We start from the raw sequence: 23,402 nt of genomic DNA, 5'->3' as shown, positions 1-23,402 counted from the left end.
CTAGACGTTTCTAAAATAGCTGTTGTTACTAGGGCCGGGCGACCGCCCGGGGCGCCGGATGCAAGGGGCGCCACGACAGCAACTAAAACATTTAAAAACAGTAATCTAAACAAATAGTAACGAATCACAAGATCAATAATTAATCGATACTATCAATTTTCAAATTAAAATATCAGCAGTTACCACACAACATAGGGAAAATATCTGACTAAACATTATAAACACTATATCCTAGACCTTTCCTATTATAGTCTACTGAAACTATGCTCAAAAAATCTTTAGCGCGAAAGTTTTGGGAGAATTTTGATTTCTTCTATTTTAGATGTTTTTTGGGTCCTCTAATTCTTAAACAAAATAAAATAAAAAATACTTTTACTTATAGGTAACTCAAAAGCCTATCAACTTTTTGTAAATAACCCTTCTTGCTATAATTTTTTTCTAAACAAATTGGTTTGGGTCAAGAGCCAGCAAAATTGACAGTTTTAGACTGACTGCTCAAAATCGCACTTTTTCTACTACCCACGCCTATTATTTGTTATTAATGGTTGATATGCCCTAAAATTATATGAGACAAAAATTCGCAAGAAGCTGAAGAGGATCCTGATATTCTTATTATAAAAAAAGCTTATAAGTTTGCCTCATTAATTAAATTAATTTATTAACAGTAATGGGAAAAGTTATATCAATCTTTTGGTGGGGGTGTTGATTGTTCCGGATTGAATATGTAGTAATACACGGAAAATGGAAGTAGAATCATAGAATTTTCTTATTGGAGCAAGATAAAGGAATGAATATATCTCAAACAGTAGCTGATCTATATATATATACAGGGTGTCCCAGAAATAAGTGCAAATATTTTAACTGGTAGTATAGTTCAACCCCAGAAACACGCCTATGAGGTTTTTTTTGAGAAAAAAAAATGTTGAAAATTTAAAATTTTTCTTGACATTTTCCGGGAAATTTGAAAAAACTTTTTAGTGCCACTTGTTTATTCACCTGAGATTTCTCTACGGTGTATCTAAACCATGCAGTGTTGCAACCTCCTATGTTATCCACATTCTACATTTATAAATTCATAGACAAATTTCTACTCAAAAATTAGGAATGTTAAATTTAATCTTTTATCAGTGCTCATTACTAATAATTATTATAGAAAAAAAAAACATTAATTATTTTTAGTACTTACCCTTTCAATGCAAACTTAACAAAAACCACCGAAAATTAACTAAAAGGCCGAAACATTACGTTTATGACGTTTACGAAAATGATTCATCATATTATTCACAACCAGGTCACAAAAAAGGTATTTCTAAAATGTTTATCGTAATTTAGAATTCAATATATCGAAAACAGCCCAACGAATAATCGATTAATTTCTGTTTTGTTTGTTTTCTTTCATGTTTCTCTGTTTTATTTCAAAAAAAAAAACAAACCAAACCAAACCACTGATTTACAAGACACCTTGAAAAGCGCACATTACTTTGAATACCGTCTCTTATCGCCACTTTACGAGCTACTTTCAATCTAAGAAAAAACATGTTTCACTCAACAATTTTAAATACGTATTTTGTTTTTTCGCTATTTTTTCGATGTATTTCGACAGACCAACCGTCGCGCGTCGGCCAAGAGTGCCACGTGTGAACTGGTCCTTTGAGCCGCGCCGTCGTGGCGGGCTTGCGTCAGACGATGATGTTAAGCAACGTTGCCGTAGTTACAACCATTTCAAATTCAAGACATTCGAAGCAATCAAATTCGTATTAAATTTTAAAAATAAAACAGAGAAACATGAAAGGAAACAAACAAAACAAAAATGAATTGATTATTAGTCGGACTGTTTTCGATATATGGAATTCTGAATTACGATAAACATTTTAGAAATTTCTTTTTTGTGACCTTATCAATAATCAATTCATTTGTGTTTTGTTTGTTTCCTTTCGTGTTTTTCTGTTTTATTTTTAAAATTTAATAAGAATTTGATTGCTTCGAGTGTCTTGAATTTGAAATTGTTGAAACTACGGCAACCTCGCATGACGCAAGCTCGACGCGCCGGCGCGACAAAGGAGCAGTAAACAGTTACCAACCAGTGATGCGCGACTGTCTTGGCCGACGGTTGGGCTGTCAACGGAATTGTCGAAATACATCGAAAAAAATAGCGAAAAAACAAAATACGTATTTAAAATTGTTGAGTGAAACATGTATTTTCTTAGATTGAAAGTAGTTCGTAAAGTGGCGGTAAGAGACAATAATTCTCCATATGGCAACACAGTGCGTCGAATTAACTGAAATCCGGGCTTGATCCGGGTAATTGGATGTAGTTGGCAATATCTGCCGGCGGTTCTCAAAATGTTGCGATTATTTTTTTAAATTTTCAAAATTAAATAACTCGGTTATTTTCAATTTATTTTAAAAATGGTAAAGAGAAAATATGTTTATTTTGACCAGATTTACCACCCCTTAAAATATCTGCACTCATTTCTGGGACACCCTGTATAAATATCGAGGGTTGTAGCAAAAAGATCGTGATTGCGTCTGCATACTTTCCGGGTGATGGGCAGACACCGCCTCCGGAGGTAGAGGGGCTCGCGCGATTCTGCAGCCAACGGCGACTACCTCTGCTATTGGGATGTGACTCCAATACGCACAATGAGGTATGGGGAAGCACTAATACTAACACTAGAGGTGAGTGTTTACTAGAATTCCTCTTAGCATACAATGTTGAAGTTCTCAATATAGGGAACACCCCCACGTTTGTGACAAAAACGCGGGCGGAAGTATTAAATTTAACAATCGGGAGTGCTAGTGTAACTAGTTACGTGAAAGATTGGAGGGTTTCAACGGAACCTTCCCTATCAGATCACAGAATCATCGAGTTCAAATTAGGAGGAATCATACTCCAAACTGAAATTCGAAGGAATCCAAGAAAAACCGATTGGGAACTATACCACACCAATCTCGTAAACAACCTGGACCAAATAGATGCAGGTAGGGCTAGGAACCACCTGTATCTAGAATGGTACGCAAAGGAAGTCAGTGGTGCAATATTGGATGCATATGAATCTAGTTGCCCCCACAAGTAAGGGCATACAAAAAGTAACAAGCCCTGGTGGAACAAAAAGCTGGCCAATCTTAGATCGGAGGTCCGACGACTCTTCAACAGAGCCAAACCCAGCGGCGAATGGCAGCTCTACGCCGAGAAATTAACTGAGTATAATAAGGAGATTAGAAGGGCAAAGCGGTCTGACTTCAGATGCTTTTTGCGAAAACATCACTTCAACTACTTATGCAGCTAGGCTAGAAAGCTATAGCCAAGTGGGGGCCCATCCCCAACATGGCACTTAAGAAAACTGACGGAAGCTACACGGAAGGAGATGAAGAGAGAGCTAACCTCCTACTTCATACACACTTCCCAGGTAGCATATCTATTGATACGCAAGTAGCTCCGACCGAACCCCACAATCCTCGCAGGGAAGACTGGGAGACGGCCAAGCTAGTAATAACAGAACAAAAACTGAAATGGGCTATTGACACCTTTCAGCCTTATAAAACAGCAGGAATAGATGGGATTTTTCCTGCCCTTCTAAAGAAAGGGTCAGGAAATAGCTGCACACCATCTATTAAACATTACAAGAAGCAGCTTAGCGATGGGATATATACCAACCATCTGGAGAAGAGCTAAAGTCATCTTCATACCCAAAATAGGCAAAACTGACTGGGCTAACCCCAAATCATTTAGGCATATTAGTCTCACATCGTTCATATTAAAAACGATGGAGAAAGTAGTGGACAACCATATTAGAGTAAATCATCTACAGGTTAAGCCACTGCACGATAGTCAGCATGCATATAGAGCGGGCAGATCCACAGAAACTGCTCTGTACCAGTTAACTGAGCTAATACAGGCAAGCCTGGATAGCAAAGAAACAGCACTTTGTGCCTTCTTGGACATTGCAGGGGCGTTTGACAATATACCTCACAAGGTGGTCAAGCGATCTCTTGAAACAAGAGGGGCGAACAGTACGATAATTCGCTGGTTTTGGGAAATGCTCTCAACACGAACAGCAGAGGCTGAGATAGGTACCAAAACTGTAGTTGTTAAAACAACGCAAGGAACTCCACAAGGTGGAGTGACCTCCCCCCTACTGTGGAGCTTGGTAGTGGATGAACTACTGGAAGAATTAACTCTAGCGGGAATACACTGCATAGGGTACGCAGATGACATAGTCATCATTGCACAGGGGAAACATGAAGGCACCCTGTGTGATATTATCCAAAGAGGATTCCGCATCGCTGAGAGATGGTGCAGGACTGTCGGGCTGAGTATTAACTCAGATAAAACCGCAGTAGTGCCATTCACCAGAAAGCGAAGTTTGAAAAACTTGAAAAGAATCCATCTAGATGGAAAGGAAATACTGCCATCACAGGAAGTGAAATATCTGGGAATAACCCTGGATAGTAAACTTCTCTGGAACAGGCATATTAAGAACATTACCAGCAAAGCCACAAAGGCTCTCATGATATGCAGAAGACTGGCGGGAAATAGGTGGGGCTGCGCCCCTAACATTTTGCGCTGGATGTATACCATGATAGTAAGACCCATGATTACTTATGGAGCAGTTGCTTGGTATACAAAACTAGAGCAACGTACAGCAAGGCAAACCCTGTGCAAAGTACAGAGACTGGCATGTATCTGCATCACAGGTGCCATGAGAACATGTCCAACAGCAGCAATGGAGGTCATTCTAGACCTAACACCACTGCATATTGTCGTCGGTAGTTATGCCAATGCGACAATGATTAGAATGGTCATTGACGGAAACAGTACTGGGAGAATTTTCAGGTCAGGGGCTTGGAACACCCTCAAAAAGAAAATTCCACTTCTCCAACTCCCAGTGGATGACATACCAAGAATTTACAACTTTGAGAAACACCTCACTGTAGTATTGAGTAATAAAAAGGATTGGAAGAAAGAAACGCTTACTCAGCATATAAAAGACCATACCATCACGTGGTATACTGATGCTTCCAAAACCAAAGCAGGGACAGGGATAGGAGTATTTGGGCCGAAAACTGAATACTCCGAACCAATGGGCACCTACCCCAGTATCCTTCAGGCAGAAATTTGCGCTATCGAAAGATGCGTACATTTTATCTTAGATAGGAACTCTCGAAAACAGGAAATTGCCATCCTATCCGATAGTCAAGCAGCACTTAACTCGATCAACTCAGTAACCATCAATTCGAAGTTGGTCAAAGAATGCCTAGAGAAGCTCAACAAATTAGGCAAAGAAAATAAAGTCCTCCTACTCTGGGTGCCTGCTCACCAAGGGATGGAAGGCAATGAAAAATCAATTATCTAGCTAGAAAAGGAGCGAACACTCCACTAACTGGACCAGAACCGTTCTGTTTTCCAAACGGGAACCAACTGAAAGCGGAACTGAAGAATCTAGAAGACTCCATCCGTAACTTGGAATGGGTGTCCTCCAACGGTCTAAGAAACTCGAAAAAGTTCCTTAGAACTTATGACCGAGAAAAATCACAGGTTTTCCTTGATTTAAGTAAAACCAATTTTCGAATTGTCACGGGGTTTCTAACAGGACACTGTCTCCTCAACGAACACCTCAGTAGGCTGAAACTGAGAAACAACGGCGATGCAGATTTTGTGGGGAAAATGGGGAAACACCAGAACACCTTATCACTGAGTGCGCCGAGACGACGACCATTCGTGCCATGAACCTTGGCACGTCTGATGTCGAGGATGGAGAGCTGGCCTCTGTGGAGCCGTCTCAGATACTGGCTTTTCTTAAAGCCCTGAGACTGTATGATGAGTTATAACTCGTTATAACTCAAGAAAGGGGAACACACAATAGATCTATAAGGTCGCGGTGATTAACTCCCCTTCTAAACATTCTACAACAGTAGCTGAACCTCATTTTGAAGCCGACAAAACTGTATCCGATGATATATCTACTGATTCTGCACGAAATAATTGATTGTGAAAAAGAAAAGAAAAGTTTATTAAATTCTTATAGAATAATAACGCAACTGCTTGCAACTAAATACTAATGTTTTCAAAGATCACTTATACCAGAACGAGACTGCCGAAGTTGGAATTCTATTTCTTATAACTCGATATACCGGATGCTTCTCAAAAGTTGGTCACCCCTACAACTTCTTTATTTTTTCAGAGGAAAAAACGAGATTTGGTATGTTATTGTTTTTGGTCACACTGTTTCATCGAAAATTACTACAACTTTTGATTTTTAAATGGCACCCTCGGTATATTTCTATTTTATGACATATGTCAATTTTTATATTTTTGCATATGGTTTATTTGAAATTGTAACATGCGATATGCGGTTCATAAAGACAATTTGACTCGAAATACTAAGTGTGTGGTACCAAATTATTCGTAAAATTATGGTATATTCTTTTTTCCAAATATGCTAATGAGCCGCCACCCTTGTTCCATTTGAAAAAATTAAGATATGATTAAAAATACGTTTATGGCATCTTTTAACCGGCCAGGACAGGACACGAAAAACATTAGACGATCAAATCTATTTTTCCAAGGCTCCTTGTTTAAAAATGAGTGTTTTTGTATTGAGTCATGGTACTCTAGATTGAAATTTAAACTATAATATATATTTTTTGAGCAAAAATGTCAAAAATCGACATATGATATGTCATTCTACTCTGAATGTCATTTTCTATCGAATAAAGAAGAAATATACCGAGGTGCCATTTAAAAATCAAAAGTATTAGTTATTTCCGGTGAAACAAGAAGTGGCCAAAAATAATTGAATACCGTCAATCAATCCTAATTTATATCATATACTAGTATACCAAGTCTCGGATTTTTTATCTAAAAAAATAAAAAAGTAATAGGGGAATAAGTCACTTTCGAGACGCTCGCGGTATAGAAAAAACGACAACCGCAGACTAAAATTGAACGAAGAGAAGATTTTTGAAGTATCTTTAAGTGAAAATGTATTGTTAAAGTAGCATAACTATGCTTAGTTGTAGTTAAAGTACCTATAGTGCTGAAAGAAAGAGAGAGTTATAATAACTATGTGAGGGGGGGGGGGCGCCAGATAGGGTGCTCGACCTGTCTCAGCATTTCCCTTCCGCCGGCCCTGGTTGTTACGATGATATTTCGTTAATTACCATCTCGTTTTATGTTGATATATATTCCACAAGATTAATATTTGAACACGCGTTTATAATATGTATAGTAGATATTTCAGAACAAAAATTTTCACTTAATCTGCAGGAATATAATAATTACAATATATTTATTATTTAATTATAATGAATATAATGAATTTGAATATAAAATTATTGTATATGTTATTATTAAATCCATTCAAAAATAAGAAATAATTAGACGATTTTTTAAATAGTTTAACACCCTGGATTATAACCTATAAAAGGTGGACCGCCAGAATAGTTAGTCACTGCGTATTGCTTTGCAATTTTACGATTTTAAGTGTTGCAAATATAGATTTTTACTGCTATTTTGTAATTAATAATGTTAGACAATGATTAAAACTAAATATTCTTGTGTAACCTTAAGCCGCGTCCAAGCTAGGCGAACAAAACGTTCGCGAACATATATAATTAACAAGATATAAGTGAAAATTGTCAGATAGGTAGATTTATAAATAATAAAGCCAACGAGTATAGCTGGCCTAGGCCTATTAGGAGCGCGGAGCGCCGAACGGCTAGCTTGCAGGGCTGTTAAGTAGTTTATGAATCAAAAAACTACGCTAAAAACGACGCGTAGTTTTTTGTATTAACTACGTTTTAAAATTTTAAAAACTATCTTCAAAAACTACATCAAATCTACCTACAAAAATATACTAAAACATAAACAATTTAGATTTTAAACAAAAATCAAGCCAAATTCTTATCATGGAAGTATGAAGTTATACCTATTATATTTGTATAAGTTAAACAACATCAGAAAAAAATACAATTTTTTTTTCAATAAAAGTGTATTTTCTATGAAATACAAAGTAACTATTAAACACAAAATAAACTATAAATTCTAATTTTTAATTACTAAATATCAAAAATATTACATAATAAGGAACAAATTCACAAAATATAGATTTTTTATTTCTTAAATTGATCAACAAACAAAGTTTTTAGGTTATGTTTTCACTGTTATTTTAAAAAACTACATTAGTACATAAACTACACATTTACTACTCGACATTTAAAAACTACTTGTTGCATATAATAATTGTAGTTTATTAATTACTACGTGTAGTTTAACAACTCTGCTAGCTTGTACGCCAGAGCGTGCGTCTGCCTGTATGCTAGAGCGCGCGCGTTCTTTTTCCGACGGGTGTCGGTACATCAAAAGGAGTAAACGGCGTGCATTTCGGCGGACACTGTGGCGGACACTTGGAAGGGTCTCATTTAATTTCGGGCGTCCATCTGTGATTTTTATTTTTTACCGAGTATTCGACAGTGGGAGACGCAGTTATTAACTGGGATCGTGAAAAACATTTACAACTAATTTGTTTACACAAAGAAAATATTTTATAATTTTAATTTTATTGTGGGTTGAGTGTGAATAGCTATGTAGCTAGACTTCGTCCATATAATTTCATTTTTGTTAAATTAAATGGTTATTAAAAAGCGGAATTATGGGATTCAGAATTAAAAAATTACTACTTAATAGGAAGTTTGACACCGGAAATAAAATTTCACCATTACATTTTTAGAAATAAATATACCGGGTGTTTCTGAAAAGTGGTTTACTTCTATAACTTTTTTAATTTTTTAGATAAAAAACGAGATTTGGTATGTTAGTATAGGACATAAATCAGGATTGATCGACGTTTTCAATTATTTTCGGTCACTACCTATTTCACCGGAAATGACAACAACTTTTGATTTACATGGTACCCTCGGTATTTTTTTACCGTATATGATAGAAAATGACATTCTAAATAGAATGATATATATGTCAACTTTTGACATTTTCAATAAAAAAATGGCCATAAATTAACGTAACGACAATTTTACTCCAAATACCAAGTATGTGGTACCAAATTATTCGTACTAAAATGCGTTTTCCAGATATGCTGAGCCAGCCTCGTACCATTTGAATCTATTCAGAATGTCATTTTCTATCAAATAAAGTAAAAAAGTACTGAGGATACAGTCTAAAAATCCAAAGTATTAGTCATTTCCAGTGAAAGAGGAAGCGACCGAAGGTAATTGAATACGTCAATCAATCCCGATTTATGTCATATACTAACAAACCAAATTTCGTTGTATTATATCTGAAAAAATAAAAAAGTAAAAAAGGTGAGCCCCTTTTGAGAAACACCTGGTAGAATCGGCTGAAAATGAATACAGGTCTTAAAAATACACTATAACAAATAATCTACCAAAAGATCCTTGTAACCCTCCGCATGCTAAATATTGATTCTTCATCGACAAAAGTTCTTAAACTGTTTACCGGTTAAGTTATTTAATAAAATGCTTGCACTGTAGTTTTCTCAGCTTTGCATCAATTTTGTTTTGCTACAGAGTTTCTTTTTTTTGTCTTTTTTTGCAAGCATCAGCTAATACAATAAAAGCAGCTGCCGCAATCTTCACGTTATCATCCATATTTATTTTTTCAAATCACATTAAGCCGGGCACTCGAAAGAACAGCGACTACCTAAACGCATCCTAGATCTATAGAGTAAACTGGTTGTCGCATTCTTTCCCGCCCTCAGTCCTCGGAACCGATGGGCTGTGCCGTCGCACGTCGTTTACGACCTGCTGCTATGTATATAGTGTTAATTATATATGTTCGCGAACGGTTTTGTTCGCTTAGCTTGGACGCGGCTTTAGACGAATAGCCAATTTCATCTACCATCGGTAACTCTTTTCTAAATGCACTGTTTTTGATTTTTCATGTCGTTATTTAATATAGTGGTATTACAATTCACTCCATTACAAATTAATTATATTTATTCATACTCTATAAAAAATGTCTATACTTCTCTCATACTCCATGTTTACTTATTTTTCTGAAGCCACCACAACGTTGATTGTTTCGTGCTATTTCACAAAATAGTACGAAAATATAAGCCCGTGTTATAAAAATTAGTTCCCACGTTTCCTGAAATAGGTCGAGACGCGCCATGATTGGTTGTTTGTTTTTTTATTGTTTACCCAGATTAACAATAAAAAGCAAATAACCAATCACGGTGCGTCTCGATCTTTTTCAGGAAACGTGGGATCTATTTTTTATAACATGGGCTTGTATTTGAGTTTACTTCTGAAAGTATTTCCAGAAATGTTTTGCGAAATGTAACACATCTCGGGGATAGTGTAGAGGCTGTTTAAGGGAATCAGAATTTGATTATTATTTATTCATATACGAGAAATTTATAGGTTTATTTTTATTACTTAATAGTAATATAAAAACAATATTAATTATTAACCTTATTTCCCAAAATTACAGATATCTTCAGATTAAGTCGGCTTTGCTCATGGAAATCTCTCCAAGTAATTTCAAGGACAATCCTTCCTTGGAGAAACTTCATATTGGACCATGTCCAAAACTGAATCGTCTGGATGCAAATCTATTGCGAGACTTGCCCAGCTTAAGGCTAGTAAATATATCTCATAGTGGTGTAACTTTAATTCATCCCATGGCAATAACAAGATTACCTATATTAGATGAACTGATACTAATAGGCAATAGGATATCAGATGCTGGTATGGTAGGTCGAGTTTGTAGAGAACTACCTCAATTGCAAATGCTGAGATTGGATGAAAATTATTTAGGTAAATACAGAACTTAAATTTATTAAAATATTTTAACAGAAATGATTATTAAAAAGTCGTACTTTTACCAACGGAGAATACCGTAAACAATTTACATAATACTGCCAATACTTGCTGACGAGTATTTGACACGCATCAGAACATAGTTACGCAAGGCGTTTTTTTTCATGAGCTTTTCTGTGACTGAAAAGCCCGATACGTGATGTTATCTCTCTTCCGCACTCCAGACATTCAAAAATCTTATTGCTTTGTTGCATCTTTACTTTTTGGTTGTCGCTGTTAACTGAGTTCACAATTTTTCTCCATTGCGTTCTATTGTACGCTGCTTTTTCCCACTTCATTTACTTGTTTATTCCCCTTAAGTTTTCGTGGAAAATATGTTTATATCTTTTGAGTTGTCCACCCGGTTTCCTCTTACCGTCTACAAGCTCACCGCTAAAAAGAGATTTTGGTAGGTGGTTTTCTTGCATTCTGCATACGTGACCAGCCCATCTTAAGCGGGATTTTGTAATCATGACTGCAACGCTCTCGCAGCTATCTTTTTCAAGGACCGATACATTTGAAACATGGTGGAACCATTTGATTTTTAAGAGTTGTCTAAGGTATCTCTGTTACAACTTGTTTAATGCGTTCATGTATCGGCGGTACGGCACCCAGGTTTCGCTTATATACAGGGTGAGTATTAAATAAGTGCAAATATTTTTAGGGGTGGTATATTTCGACCCCAGGAACTCGTCTATGAGTTTTTTTTTCGCAAAAAAAAGATGTTGAAAATCGTGCATTTTCTTTTAAATTTCCCTATATATTTTTCGAAAACCGCAAATTTTTCCACGGTATAATTTCTTAATCTCTGATATTACCATAGTTACAGCTTTTCTCTATGGTTATGGCATTAAAAGGGATGCAAATACAGCAAAAATCCGGTGACTCTCAAAATTTTTTCAAAAAAAATCAATTTTTTTTAAATTTTCAAACTTAAATAACTCGGTTATTTTGGACTTATTTGAAAAATGGTAAAGAGAAAATATGTTTCTTTTATCGAGATCTACCAGCCCTGAAAATATTTGCACTTGTTTAAGACTCACCCTGTATAACATTATTATTGCTCGATACATTGCGAGTTTTGTTTTTGTGCTCAAGTCATGATTGTAGAAAATCCTGTCTTTTAATTTCCAGAATTTTCTTGAGGCGCTGCTAATCCTGTGCTGAATTTCAGAGTCGATAGTGGCCTTTTCCGAAATCAAACTGCCGAGGTAATTGAATTCCGCTCTTCGATTTTTTTGGCATTGTTGTGATCTTTCGGGAGATTATGCCCAGTTATATGTGTTCAAAATTTCTTGTAGTTGCTGTAACGTTTTTGCAACTAGAGCGCAGTCATCAGCATCAGCGTATTGAAGTTCTGTGGTGATGAATTTTGTACGTGTTTTTGCCCTCTTGAGTCTTTTATGTTGGACAGACTGCCGTCGTATCTGCATCGTCGTGTCCATTCCTCTTTCCTGCAGTTTTGTGTTCACTGTAATGGAAAGCGCTGCTATGAATATGTTGAATAGGAGAGGCGCTAAGACCAGCTAAGACACCGTAAACAACAGACGCACTGTGGTCAATTTTTAAAAATTAACAGGAAAATATTAAAAAATCTGATGAGGCTAAGCGGGCGTCAAAAACTGCATAAGTAGGCTTTGAAATAGTTGCTAAGAACATTTCATTAACAAATATGTCAAAGGTCGTTGCGAATTTACTGTTATTTTGATTGAAAATGTAGTATAGTTGACAAACTAAAGTAAATAATCTTGTTATTTGCACAAGTTTTTAATTTGGGTATTCCGTGCAAAAAGTTATATGTCATTAATACTATCTAAAATGGAAAGAGCAATTGTTGGTGGTAAGTTTTTTGACATTAATGTTCTTCTGTTGAGTATTAAATATGAGTAAATAATTTTGATATGGTTAGATTTTTTTTTAAATTATTAGAATATACATTTTTTTAATGAACTAGCAGAAACAAGTCTTATGAGGTTTCAGTTTTAAATAAAGTTAAGTTGATAGTTAAACCATTAGACAACTTTACCAAACCTACAAATTTACCGTCCTAGCCCGTCTGTTAAGTCCAGGCCATTTTTAGGACGTATTGCCCAGATTAAACGCTTGGAGGTTGTTGACTTTTTAAAAGCAACTGTTAGCAAAACCTGTAAGATCCATAGTATTATTCTTAGAATATGATAATTTTTAAATATCTAACAAATGCAAATGATCGCGACCAAAATCTATTTAAAATAAAAAATAACGAAACTTTTCCAAGTTTTTAATTATTATACACCCTGTATACGACCTGTTCTTATTAATTAATTATGTAATTTTATAATACCTAACATATAAAATCGGATATAGTTATTAATCAAAGTTAAGTAATTTTCACTAATATTTTTTTCCGGCTAATTTGACAAAATTGACCACAGTGAGACGTAAACAAATATACGGGTTTAACAGCTTTTTAATATTTTTCATTTTTTCCCTTTTATTTTTGTAAATTGTAGGGGACGCTGTTCACATATAATATATCGTCGGCTTTATGACGAAAAGGCGTATCTCGAATTTTGGCGATTTTGAGATATCAACGTCATGACATGCCCAATGGGTCATATTTTAACATAGCGAATTTGCGCATCTCAATATTGTACCTTTTTCATTTTATATTCGTTTAAAAATTTGCCCCATCTCAAATACTACAATTCTTCGTTATGACAAAGAGACGTATGTTGAGATAGGGCTCTTTGTTATATCAATTGTTATAACAATTGTTATACTACAAGAAAGATGGAATTTGAGATAGGTCCTTTTGTTTTAAGTTATGAAAATGCTACCTAATTATTTTCTGATGGTGGCTTGGGACAAAATAAAACTTCTATCATGGCAGCAGCCCTCTTTTACAGTGTGATTTTGAGTCTGTTTTTTTGCCAAAAACCATAGTTAGAATGAGCTATCATCATCCTGCCTAAACACGTAGAATGGAAGTCGAATTTGTTATCATTGAACAGGGAAAACAGAAACTGTTGATTTGTATCAAAAAGGCACAAATGAAGAAACATGTTTTGTTTTTGTTTAGTTTGGTTTTTATTAAATGGACCGTGACTTTAAATGCCTTGTATTAATGCCCTCAATTAACTGAATAATTACTAAAAATATATCAGTTAAAAAAAAATATTTTTGTATAAAAGACAATATTATTAAAATAAGCTAGATAAGTGTATTTTAATTGATTATTGTCTTTGCTTCTGGAATGAAAATTGTCTTTGTTTTCAGTTGATCTAATCCAACGCGAATAAAAGTTTTAAAAATATTTGTTTCTGATTTTTTGGTGATTTTCAGATTTTTTTCTGTATGGTATGTATTGTATTTTCTTGTATGTATTCCATAATCTGAATATTGTATTTTTTTCCTTATTAAGAACACTTTACCATCATTTTAAAATTTATGGACGTATGTATACTATTCGTTCGGAAATAAATTTATTATTATTATTATAACAAAAGGGCCTATCTCTATTAAACAACTAAAAAGAAATTATTTATTAGAATTTACGCACAATTTATCTTCAGAACGTTTCCTCAATGTCTCCGTTTAAGTGTTAATACAAAAACACTATTAAAAAATTAAAGACTTTACATTTATTGGCCAAATAAAGTAAGTGATTTTCTTTAAATTGCTCTCCTGAAAAGTAGCAAAAATCGAGATACGCCTTTTCGTCATAAAGCCGACGATATATGTATTTAGTAAATAAAACTGCAGGCCCTGCGGGGCCCCCAAAATCACGAGGCCCCCCCGCCGTTGCGGGTGCTGCGGGGCCTACGCTACGCTACTGGTCACTTGTTACAACACAACACGTTACCTAGTTCTGGTTCTTTAAAGTTAATCTTTAAAGAACCAGCAACTTAATTTTTTTAAATACGGATCTGCATTTTTTATTTCAGGTTTTAAAAGAACTCGGTCTCCGGAGTACAATGATATGTCACATTTTATACCTTTTTTTTGTTTTGGGTACCTTAACAACAACAAAACTATTTAAGTATTTGTGTCTGTAAATAAATTGTGTTCAAATGTCCGAAAAAAAAATTAAGTGAGGCATATCATTGTACAGGGTGGGTCAAATTCGACGCTTTTAAATGGAAACACCCTTTTCTATAGGAGATAGACGAAAACTAATATCGGTGTCTGGAGCTCAATTTTCATCAAAAACATGATGGTGAAAACCGCACATCAATATCTGTTACCGTTTCGGAGTTACGGGGTGTTTTTTAAAAATGTGCATTTTTAACAAATCGCTGTAACTTTTTTGCTATGGAAAATTTTGTATTTCTATGAAAATATTTCCAAAGCACCTTTTTACGTAGAATTTAATGGTTTAAGTATAATTTTTTTAAAATTAATAATTTAACAGTTATCAACAGAAAAAATTATTTTTTATTTGGGACACCCTCTATATTTTTAATTAACTGAAAAGAATTTAAAATTACCTTTCCAAAAATATAGCACACTTGATATTTTGTTATAATCCCCTTCGAAATACAGAATTTTTAAAAGTTCGCCACTTTTAACTAGTAGGCTTTGGACCCCTTATTGATGATATGCCCTTAATGGAACTCGAAAACATATTTTTCCAGAAAGACGACGCGACGCACCGCCTCAGAACGCTGAAGCCATTTTCAACAATAATTGAATAGCTAACCAAGATCCCAGCCGTTGGCCGTCGAGGCCGCCTGACTTAGTGCCCATGGATCTAATCCTATGGATATGTTTGCGGAAGAATAAAGGTTCCTTATTCCTCCGTATAATCTAGACAAGAATTAGAAATACTTAGCTGTTATGAGTGGGTATCTTTCACCCATTCTGAGTTAATGAATTCCGCGAGAAATGTTCAAAAACGGCCCCGTCTGTCCATAACAGAAGACGGTTGATATGTCGAACACCTGTAGCAAAATCTCATATCTTGGTTTGCTATTTATTTTTATTGTTATTAGATATAGTTTAAGTGTGTTGATGTTGGTTAAATATATTTTAAATTGTTATAAAATTCTGCATCTCTCATTGCAAATATTATTTTCGATTTAATTAATGCTCACAGCTAGAATTTTTTTGCATTACAGCCGATGCCGTTCAAAGCCTACTAATTTAAAGCGGGCGAATTTTTTTATTAGTTATATTTTTGGAAAGCTAATTTTAAATTATTTTCAATAAATTAAAAATATACAGGGTGTCCCATATAAAAAATAAAATTTTCTGTTTATAATTCGTAAATTCTTAATTTTAAAAAAATTATACTTAAACCATTAAATTCTACGTAAAAAAGTGCTTTGGAAATGTTTTCATAAAAATACAAAATTTTCCATAGCAAAAAAGTTTTGCTATATATCGTTTGCAGCGATTTGTTAAAAATGCATATTTTTGAAAAACACCCCGTAACTCCGAAACGGTAACAGATATCGATATGCGGTTTTCACCATCATGTTTTTGGCAAAAATTGAGCTCCAGACACCGATATTAGTTTTTGTCTATTTCCTATAGAAAAGGATGTTTCCATTTAAAAGCGTCGAATTTGACCCACCCTGTACTCAAGAGACCGAGTTCTTTTAAAACCTAAAATAAAAAATGCAGGTCCCTATTTAAAAAAAAATAAGTTGGCCTCTGTTTGTCACAAATTATTAGCAAATTTGAAAATATAAAAATACTGTCAGATAGCCCTAATAAAGTGGCTATGAGAATGTGTAATTAATTTTTTGATTTTCTAAAAAGTAACGACAGGAAAAAATAAAATTGACTTTCAAAAAATCCGTTTTTTCCAAAAAACTCAGCAATCCTTGAAGTTTTTAAAACTTTTTTGATTTTTTTGGCATCTTGGTGAACATCCCAAAACGCAACTTTGCCCCAATTTATCCATGTTCGTATTTATTACTGTTACCGGGATGTCAATGCTCGTACCCTGAATTTGTAGCATCCTGTATACTGTTTTAGATGTACTAGAAGATGGGGCGTTCGTAGACCTTCCAATGTTAACATCACTGCATTTGTCAAATAATCGAATAAGAGAATTGCAGCAAGGTGCATTCGATAGAGTACCCAGGTTACGAAATTTAAATTTGAGTGGAAATGTTTTACGAAGAATACATCCAGACAGTTTTCTACCAGACTCTGGAAATAAATTGGAGGAATTATTACTAGTCGATAACAAGATTAGCCATGTTGCCGACTTAAGAATTATATTGGATGCTTTGCCTCGGTAGGTATATTTGTAATATTCATACTTTTTCAATTATTCGAGAAAATACTTTTAGAAATTGATGTATTTTTTTTTTAATTTTCTTATACCTTGTGGCTCATTAGTGCGAGAAGGTCCAATTTCGTCGTTGTTAACAAAGACATGAAAAAAAATTATAATATAAATGATGCATAGTTCATACAGGGTGTTTCAAATCAAATGCGAAAAACTTCAGGGGCTGATTCCTTGTTCAAAATAAAGGGTAGTTTACTTCATAAACGTTGGGTCAAAAGTCAACCATTACGGAGATATCGCGGTACAAAGATGGCGGAAAAATAATGTGTTTATTTTTTATCTTGAAAACGAAAAGAGATAGACTAATGAAATTTTATGGAAGCATTACTGTTATGAAAACACACTTTTTGGTAATTTTTTCACTTTTTTAAAATGTGTGGAAGGGGTTGAAATAAACTACCCTTATCATTCTAGTTAACGAAATTTAAAGAAAAATCTTACCAAACACATGCAAAAAAAAATTGGATAGTTTAGTTTGTTTAGACACTTTTTTATCTCTTGTGTTTTTTTAGTAAAACTCACCGATTTGAAATTAAAAAATAAAATGTAAAGCATTACATGTCAGGACAAAAAACATTTTTGGATAAAGAATCTAGTAGGCTGCTGTCAAACAGTTTTATTTCGTAATAATATCGTTACATTTTCTTCTGAACGATAACCTCTTAAAAATTATTTACCGAGACAATTTTTAATTCTGTATTTTAATTCATGAAAGTACAAAATAATAAAAAAAGTACATATTAAAAAATAAAAATGTTTTTTGTCCTGACATGGGGTAATCCTTTACATTTTATTTTTTAATTTCAAATCGGTGAGTTTTATCAAAAAAACACAAGAGATAAAAAAGTTTCTAAACAAACTAAACTATCCAAATTATTTTTTTTGCATGTGTTTGATAAGATTTTTAAAATTTAAATTTCGTTAACAAGTATAATAGGGGTAGTTTATTTCAACCCCTTCCACTCATTTTAAAAAAGTGAGAAAATTACCAGAAAGTGTGTTTTCATAACAGTAATGCTTCCATAAAATTTCATTAGTCTATCTCTTTTCGTTTTCAAGATAAAAAATTAAAACATTATTTTTCTGCCATCTTTGTACCGCGATATCTCCCTAATGGTTGACTTTTGACCCAACGTTTATGAAGCAAACTACCCTTTATTTTGAACAACGAATCACCCCCTGAAGTTTTTCGCATTTGTTTTGAAACACCCTGTATATAAAATATTTTTTCTTAGTCTTTTTTTTTAATGGAAAGCCCTGTATATTATTTTTTTAATAGTTGAAGAATTAAAAAATGAACATTTTTGTATTTCAAGTATTTCAAAATTTTTAATGGTTTTGCAGATTCACGCAGTATTATTTCATATGGCTCTCTCAACGTTAAAATACGAGAGAAAAATTATTGGGTGACTTTGATAAAAATTTGGTATGGAAAATGCCATATGAAATATAAAACCACAAATATCTGCGAAACCATTAAAAATTTTGAAATACTGTAAATACAAAAAATGTTTATTTCTTAATTCTCCAACTATTAAAAAAATTATATACGAGGTTCTATTAAAAAAAAGAAAAATTATTTTATATTTAAGAAAATTTGGTGTAGTATTTTAAACATCCTGTATGATTTACAATTACCACATTTATAACAAAGTAAGTACAGACGATCTAAACTAAATACCTAATTTAGTTTTGATTTTAGGACAGTTCTTGTAATTTTAATATTTTTTTAAGAAAGGCTGAAAAAAATATATATCTTATTTATTTATTAATATCTCTGAAACTATCGAAATATATTTACTCATATCATAGGATTATGTAAAGTAGTCTGAAAGGAAGCCAAAAATGCAATAATATACAGAGTGTTCCATTTAAAAAAAATTATCCCGATCCACTCACACTTTTTTGAGCCACCCTATAGAAGTTAAAATATTTTAACCCATTTTTAAACCTGACGCGCTATTGCCGGACCCTGTATATCATAATAATAATAATAGCTCGCGTTTTTACCACTTTTCAGATATGCTGTTTTTAACCAAAGTTTAGGTAGTAACTAAGAAATAGCATGGCAACACCGCATATAGCTTTAAATAAACATAATATAGATATTACGTTTATTTAAAGCTATATGCGGTGTTGCCATGCTATTTCTATAGATAGCAGAATTTTATTTTGAATCAAATTCTGTACAGAAAAGTGTGGGTTGCAATTTAACCTTCCGGCCGGGGCGCCTAGTCTCTGAGACCCGGCGCTCCGAAAACCTATCCGCAATTTTCGGAAAATCGTCGTAATTGCCTGGCGATCTATCTATCTGTTTATGCTTAGACTCAGTACGTGCACAGTAATTCGTGAATGAGCAAGTATTTTAGTTTCTGAATTACTTTGATTTTGGTCTGTGAGACCCGGCGCCCCGGCTCAGTGTATTTTTTCTACAACTGGCTGGATATATTTTTCTTTGGTAAGTTAGGGTAAATATCACTTATATTGTATAAATTTTATAAATAGGATTTGTTTTATTTAGCAGCAATGTCTAATTATTATGAAGAAAAGCAAGAAAAACTTTGTCGTTTATGGGAGGAAGTTGCATCAAAGGAAGAGCCGTATGATGAAGAAGAGGAATTGGTGTTTCAGGAAAATCATGTTGAAGCTCGAAACACTGATAGCGAATCCGAACAAGAGTGTTCTGATAGCAGTGACGACGATGTACCCCTTGCAAAATTAGCAAGAATTCCAACTTTCATTGGAAAAGATGGCACAAAGCCGTGGCATAAACATTGCCCAAACAAAACAGTAAGAACGAGAAGGGAAAATATTATTGTGCGATTACCAGGCGTCAGAAACTGTGGGAAAAACGCCAAAACACCCGATGAATGTTGGTCGTTATTTTTTACTACTGAAATGCTCAACATTATAGGGGAGAACACAAGTCACTATATTTCTGGATTAGCGAAAAATTATGCGAGAGAGAGAGAAGAGGAACGCCCGCACTATGAAACAAATGTGCCAAGGTCGGTGAAAGAAAGGAGACAAGAAGTCGCTGGAACACAAGAAAATATGAAAAATGAAGAAATCCAACCAGGTACCAGAAGAAGATGCTTTTTTGCAAAAAGGATTCAAAAACCAAATATTTTTGCAAAAAATGTAAAAAAATTGTTTGTCTCTCTCACATGGAAGCTTGGTGTCCTGAGTGCTCAGAAATTGCCATAAATCAATAAAAACTATTGTTCTATAATATTTTTATAATGATTCACTAGAAAATCTTATTTTGTTTACCTATTTACCAGTTGTTTCCTAGTTTTTAGAAAATGGTATATTTTTTGACAACAAATTTTAGAACAAGATAAAATTTGTCTATGTATATTTAAATCATGTTCCTATTATAATATTTGAATAAACTAAGGTATATTTTTTCAATTAAAATATAGTGTTTTAATTTTTTTTCCAAAAAACGCGATATTTGACGATGGGTCTCAGAGACCCGGCGCCCCGGCTCATGAGCTACACAAGGGCGCCCCGTCTGCAGGGTTAAAAAAAACTTTATCGTTACTTTTTTTGGGATACCCTGTATTTAACAAAATATTTTGGGACATGCACCTTTTTAAACCATGCAACATCTATATTAATATTTGACAACAATGACGATATTCAACTTCCTCGCACTAATGGGCCACCCTATATCATACAGGGCGGATAAAAAACAAGAAAATGTTAAATCAATTCATTAATTTTTCTTAAAGTTTAGTTTTGGTAGCACATATTTTTCTTAATTAGTTGGTATTTAGATTTTTGGCATAGCCGATATTTATCACCCCATGCGCCGCCAAGAAGTCTTGACAGAATTTATAGAAATGTATAAGTCTCATCTTGCTCTGCATTTAGTCATTTTCTATCAAATAAAGTAAAAAAATACCGAGTATACCGTTTAAAAATCAATAGTTGTAGTCATTTCCGGTGAAACAGGAAGTGACAGAAACTAATTGAATACATCAACCAATCCCGCTTTATGTCATAATACAGGGTGGCACCTCTCATACGACGCGGGAGTTTTTATCGAAATGAAATTTTGAGAGCGTATGTAGGTTAATTGAAAGCATTTTGTAAAAATATATAGAGTTCTACAGGGTGTCCCCAAAAAAAGTTACGCATCAAAGTTGGTTTTTTGCAATGGAACACCCTCTATATTAATTGATTTTCGGATTCTAGGAAAAAAATAAAGGTGAGTTTAATTAAAGAAGTATATGACTAAAATGTAACGTTTTTGACATATTTCACATTTTCTAATTGAATTAATGTTATACTGGGTTAATTTAAAATAAGAGAAATTTGCTTTTAAATGTGACTAATGTTCAATATTAATTTTGTCTCACCCTGTATAACTTTTTGAACCAGGTTTTAATTTGATTTAAAGTACAATAGTTATTTTAACTACTTATTAGGCTATACCGGATAAATTCCAATTTCCAAGCTTTTATGGAAATTTTAACATTGTTCTTCGTGGTGAATATACAGGGTGTTCCATTACAAGAAAACAAACTTTGATGTGTAACTTTTTTTGGGGACATCCTGTAGAACTCTCTGTATTTTTAGGAAATGCCTACATATGCTCACAAAATTTCACTTCAATATAAACTGTCGTTCTCCTTGGAGCCTCCGCGTCGTATGAGAGGCGCCACCCTGTATACTAACATACCAAATTTCATTTTATTAAAAATAAAAAAGTTATAGGTGTGAGCCACTTTTGAAAAACACCCGGTATATTATAATCTACATACGATACCCTCTAATAAAATTATTTTTTTTTAGATTGGTATTTCTAGATATGAGTTACAATAACCTCGAAGCAATTCCATTTGGCTCCCTTAGAGGTCATCAAACACTAGAACATCTTAATTTAGATTATAATAACATCCACCTCATCGACAGAGAAGCATTTGTAGCTATGCCGGCTTTGAGAGAGTTGAGGCTCAAGAATAACTCACTATCAAATACACTCATATCGCCTCTATGGAATTTACCTCAATTAAAGGGTTTAGATTTGTCAGGAAATGCATTTAGGTATATAATATTTAGATTTAACAGCATTGACTCATTTAACGTCATACTAAACCAGTGTAGCGAAATTGACATTAATTAAGAAGTATCTACACACACCGGAAAAATCTAGGGATATCATTTTATTAAAGTTAAAAATAAATGTTTTGAATAAACAACCACATATTTGTAGGCCGATTCTTTCTACTTCGATTGAAACGAAGTAGTCACACTAGTTATTTCTAAATTTGGGATATTTGCAGAAGTGTTTGTGCATTTTTTGTCAAATGTATAAAAAGCTCCTAGCATCAATTGTTCGAATTTAACCTGTACTGGTTATGTTTTTATGATAACTGGCCAGAATTCATTCAAATAACTCTGTTTAGTATTAAACATTATGGAGCGTAGACATCTTAACAGAGACGAAATGCTAAGGGCCATGGGTATGCTCGAAGCTGGAATGCGCCAAATCGACGTAGCTAGAGCATTAAATACAACCCAAAGTGTAATATCGCGGTTAAGTGCACGCTACCGTGAAAGTGGTGATGTTGCTGAAAGGCACACAGGGCGACATCGCATTACTACCCCTCAGCAAGATAATTTTTTACAATTAAATGCTCGACGCCGACCGACTCTTACAGCACCAGAGCTTAGTTTAATTCTCCAGGAAATACATAATGTAACCGTTAGTCCTGACACTGTTCGCAATAGATTAAGAGAGGTCAACTTAAGAAGCAGGCGCCCCTGGAGAGCTCAACCTTAACGAGAGGAAATCGAGAGGTACGATATTTGTGGGCTCAAGATCATGTTCAGTGGTCGAATGAACAATGGGCCAATGTTCTCTTCACGGATGAGTCACGCTTTGGAATTCATCCGGATTCGAGAAGGCTTAGGGTATGGAGAGAACCGGGAAATCTTATTCGGTTGGATCATGTTCAGGAAGTACAACCTTATCAAGGTGGAACAGTTATGGTCTGGGGAGGAGTCCAGTTAGGCCGAAAAACCGATCTCGTTTTTCTTGAAAGGTTTCTAACAGGAACCACATATCGTGATTTAATTCTAGAGCCTGTCGTGTTACCATATGCCAATGATTTTGGGAGAAACTTCATTCTCATGCATGACAATGCACGGCCTCATACAGCCAGAGTGGTAAATGTGTTTATCAATGCTCATCAATTAAACATCTTACCCTGGCCGGCACAATCTCCTGACCTCAACTCCATCGAGCACGTATGGGACGCGGTCCAAA

General features: G+C 34.3%; 1 protein-coding gene across 5 annotated transcripts in view; it reads left to right on the top strand.

Moving 5' to 3' along the window:
- Positions 1–23,402, top strand: part of LOC115880507 (protein artichoke) — a 140,955-nt gene that overhangs the window by 56,894 nt on the left and 60,659 nt on the right. For 3 of the 5 annotated variants that reach the window (XM_030897724.1, XM_030897723.1, XM_030897725.1), the window contains 3 exons: positions 10,472–10,797; positions 16,804–17,068; positions 21,926–22,177. In XM_030897724.1, the coding sequence (XP_030753584.1) occupies positions 10,472–10,797; positions 16,804–17,068; positions 21,926–22,177 (843 nt within the window). Of the gene's footprint in view, positions 1–9,031; positions 9,228–10,471; positions 10,798–12,592; positions 12,680–16,803; positions 17,069–21,925; positions 22,178–23,402 lie in introns of those variants that run through there. The other 2 variants (XM_030897726.1, XM_030897727.1) reach the window with 2 other exon arrangements.

Source organism: Sitophilus oryzae, unplaced genomic scaffold (genome assembly GCF_002938485.1).
Source record: "Sitophilus oryzae breed Bouriz unplaced genomic scaffold, Soryzae_2.0 scaffold_1625_pilon_pilon, whole genome shotgun sequence".
In the NCBI taxonomy this organism is placed as follows: domain Eukaryota; kingdom Metazoa; phylum Arthropoda; class Insecta; order Coleoptera; family Curculionidae; genus Sitophilus; species Sitophilus oryzae.
The sequence above is the reverse complement of the archived record's forward strand: the minus strand, read 5'-3'. Positions and strand labels throughout refer to the sequence as shown.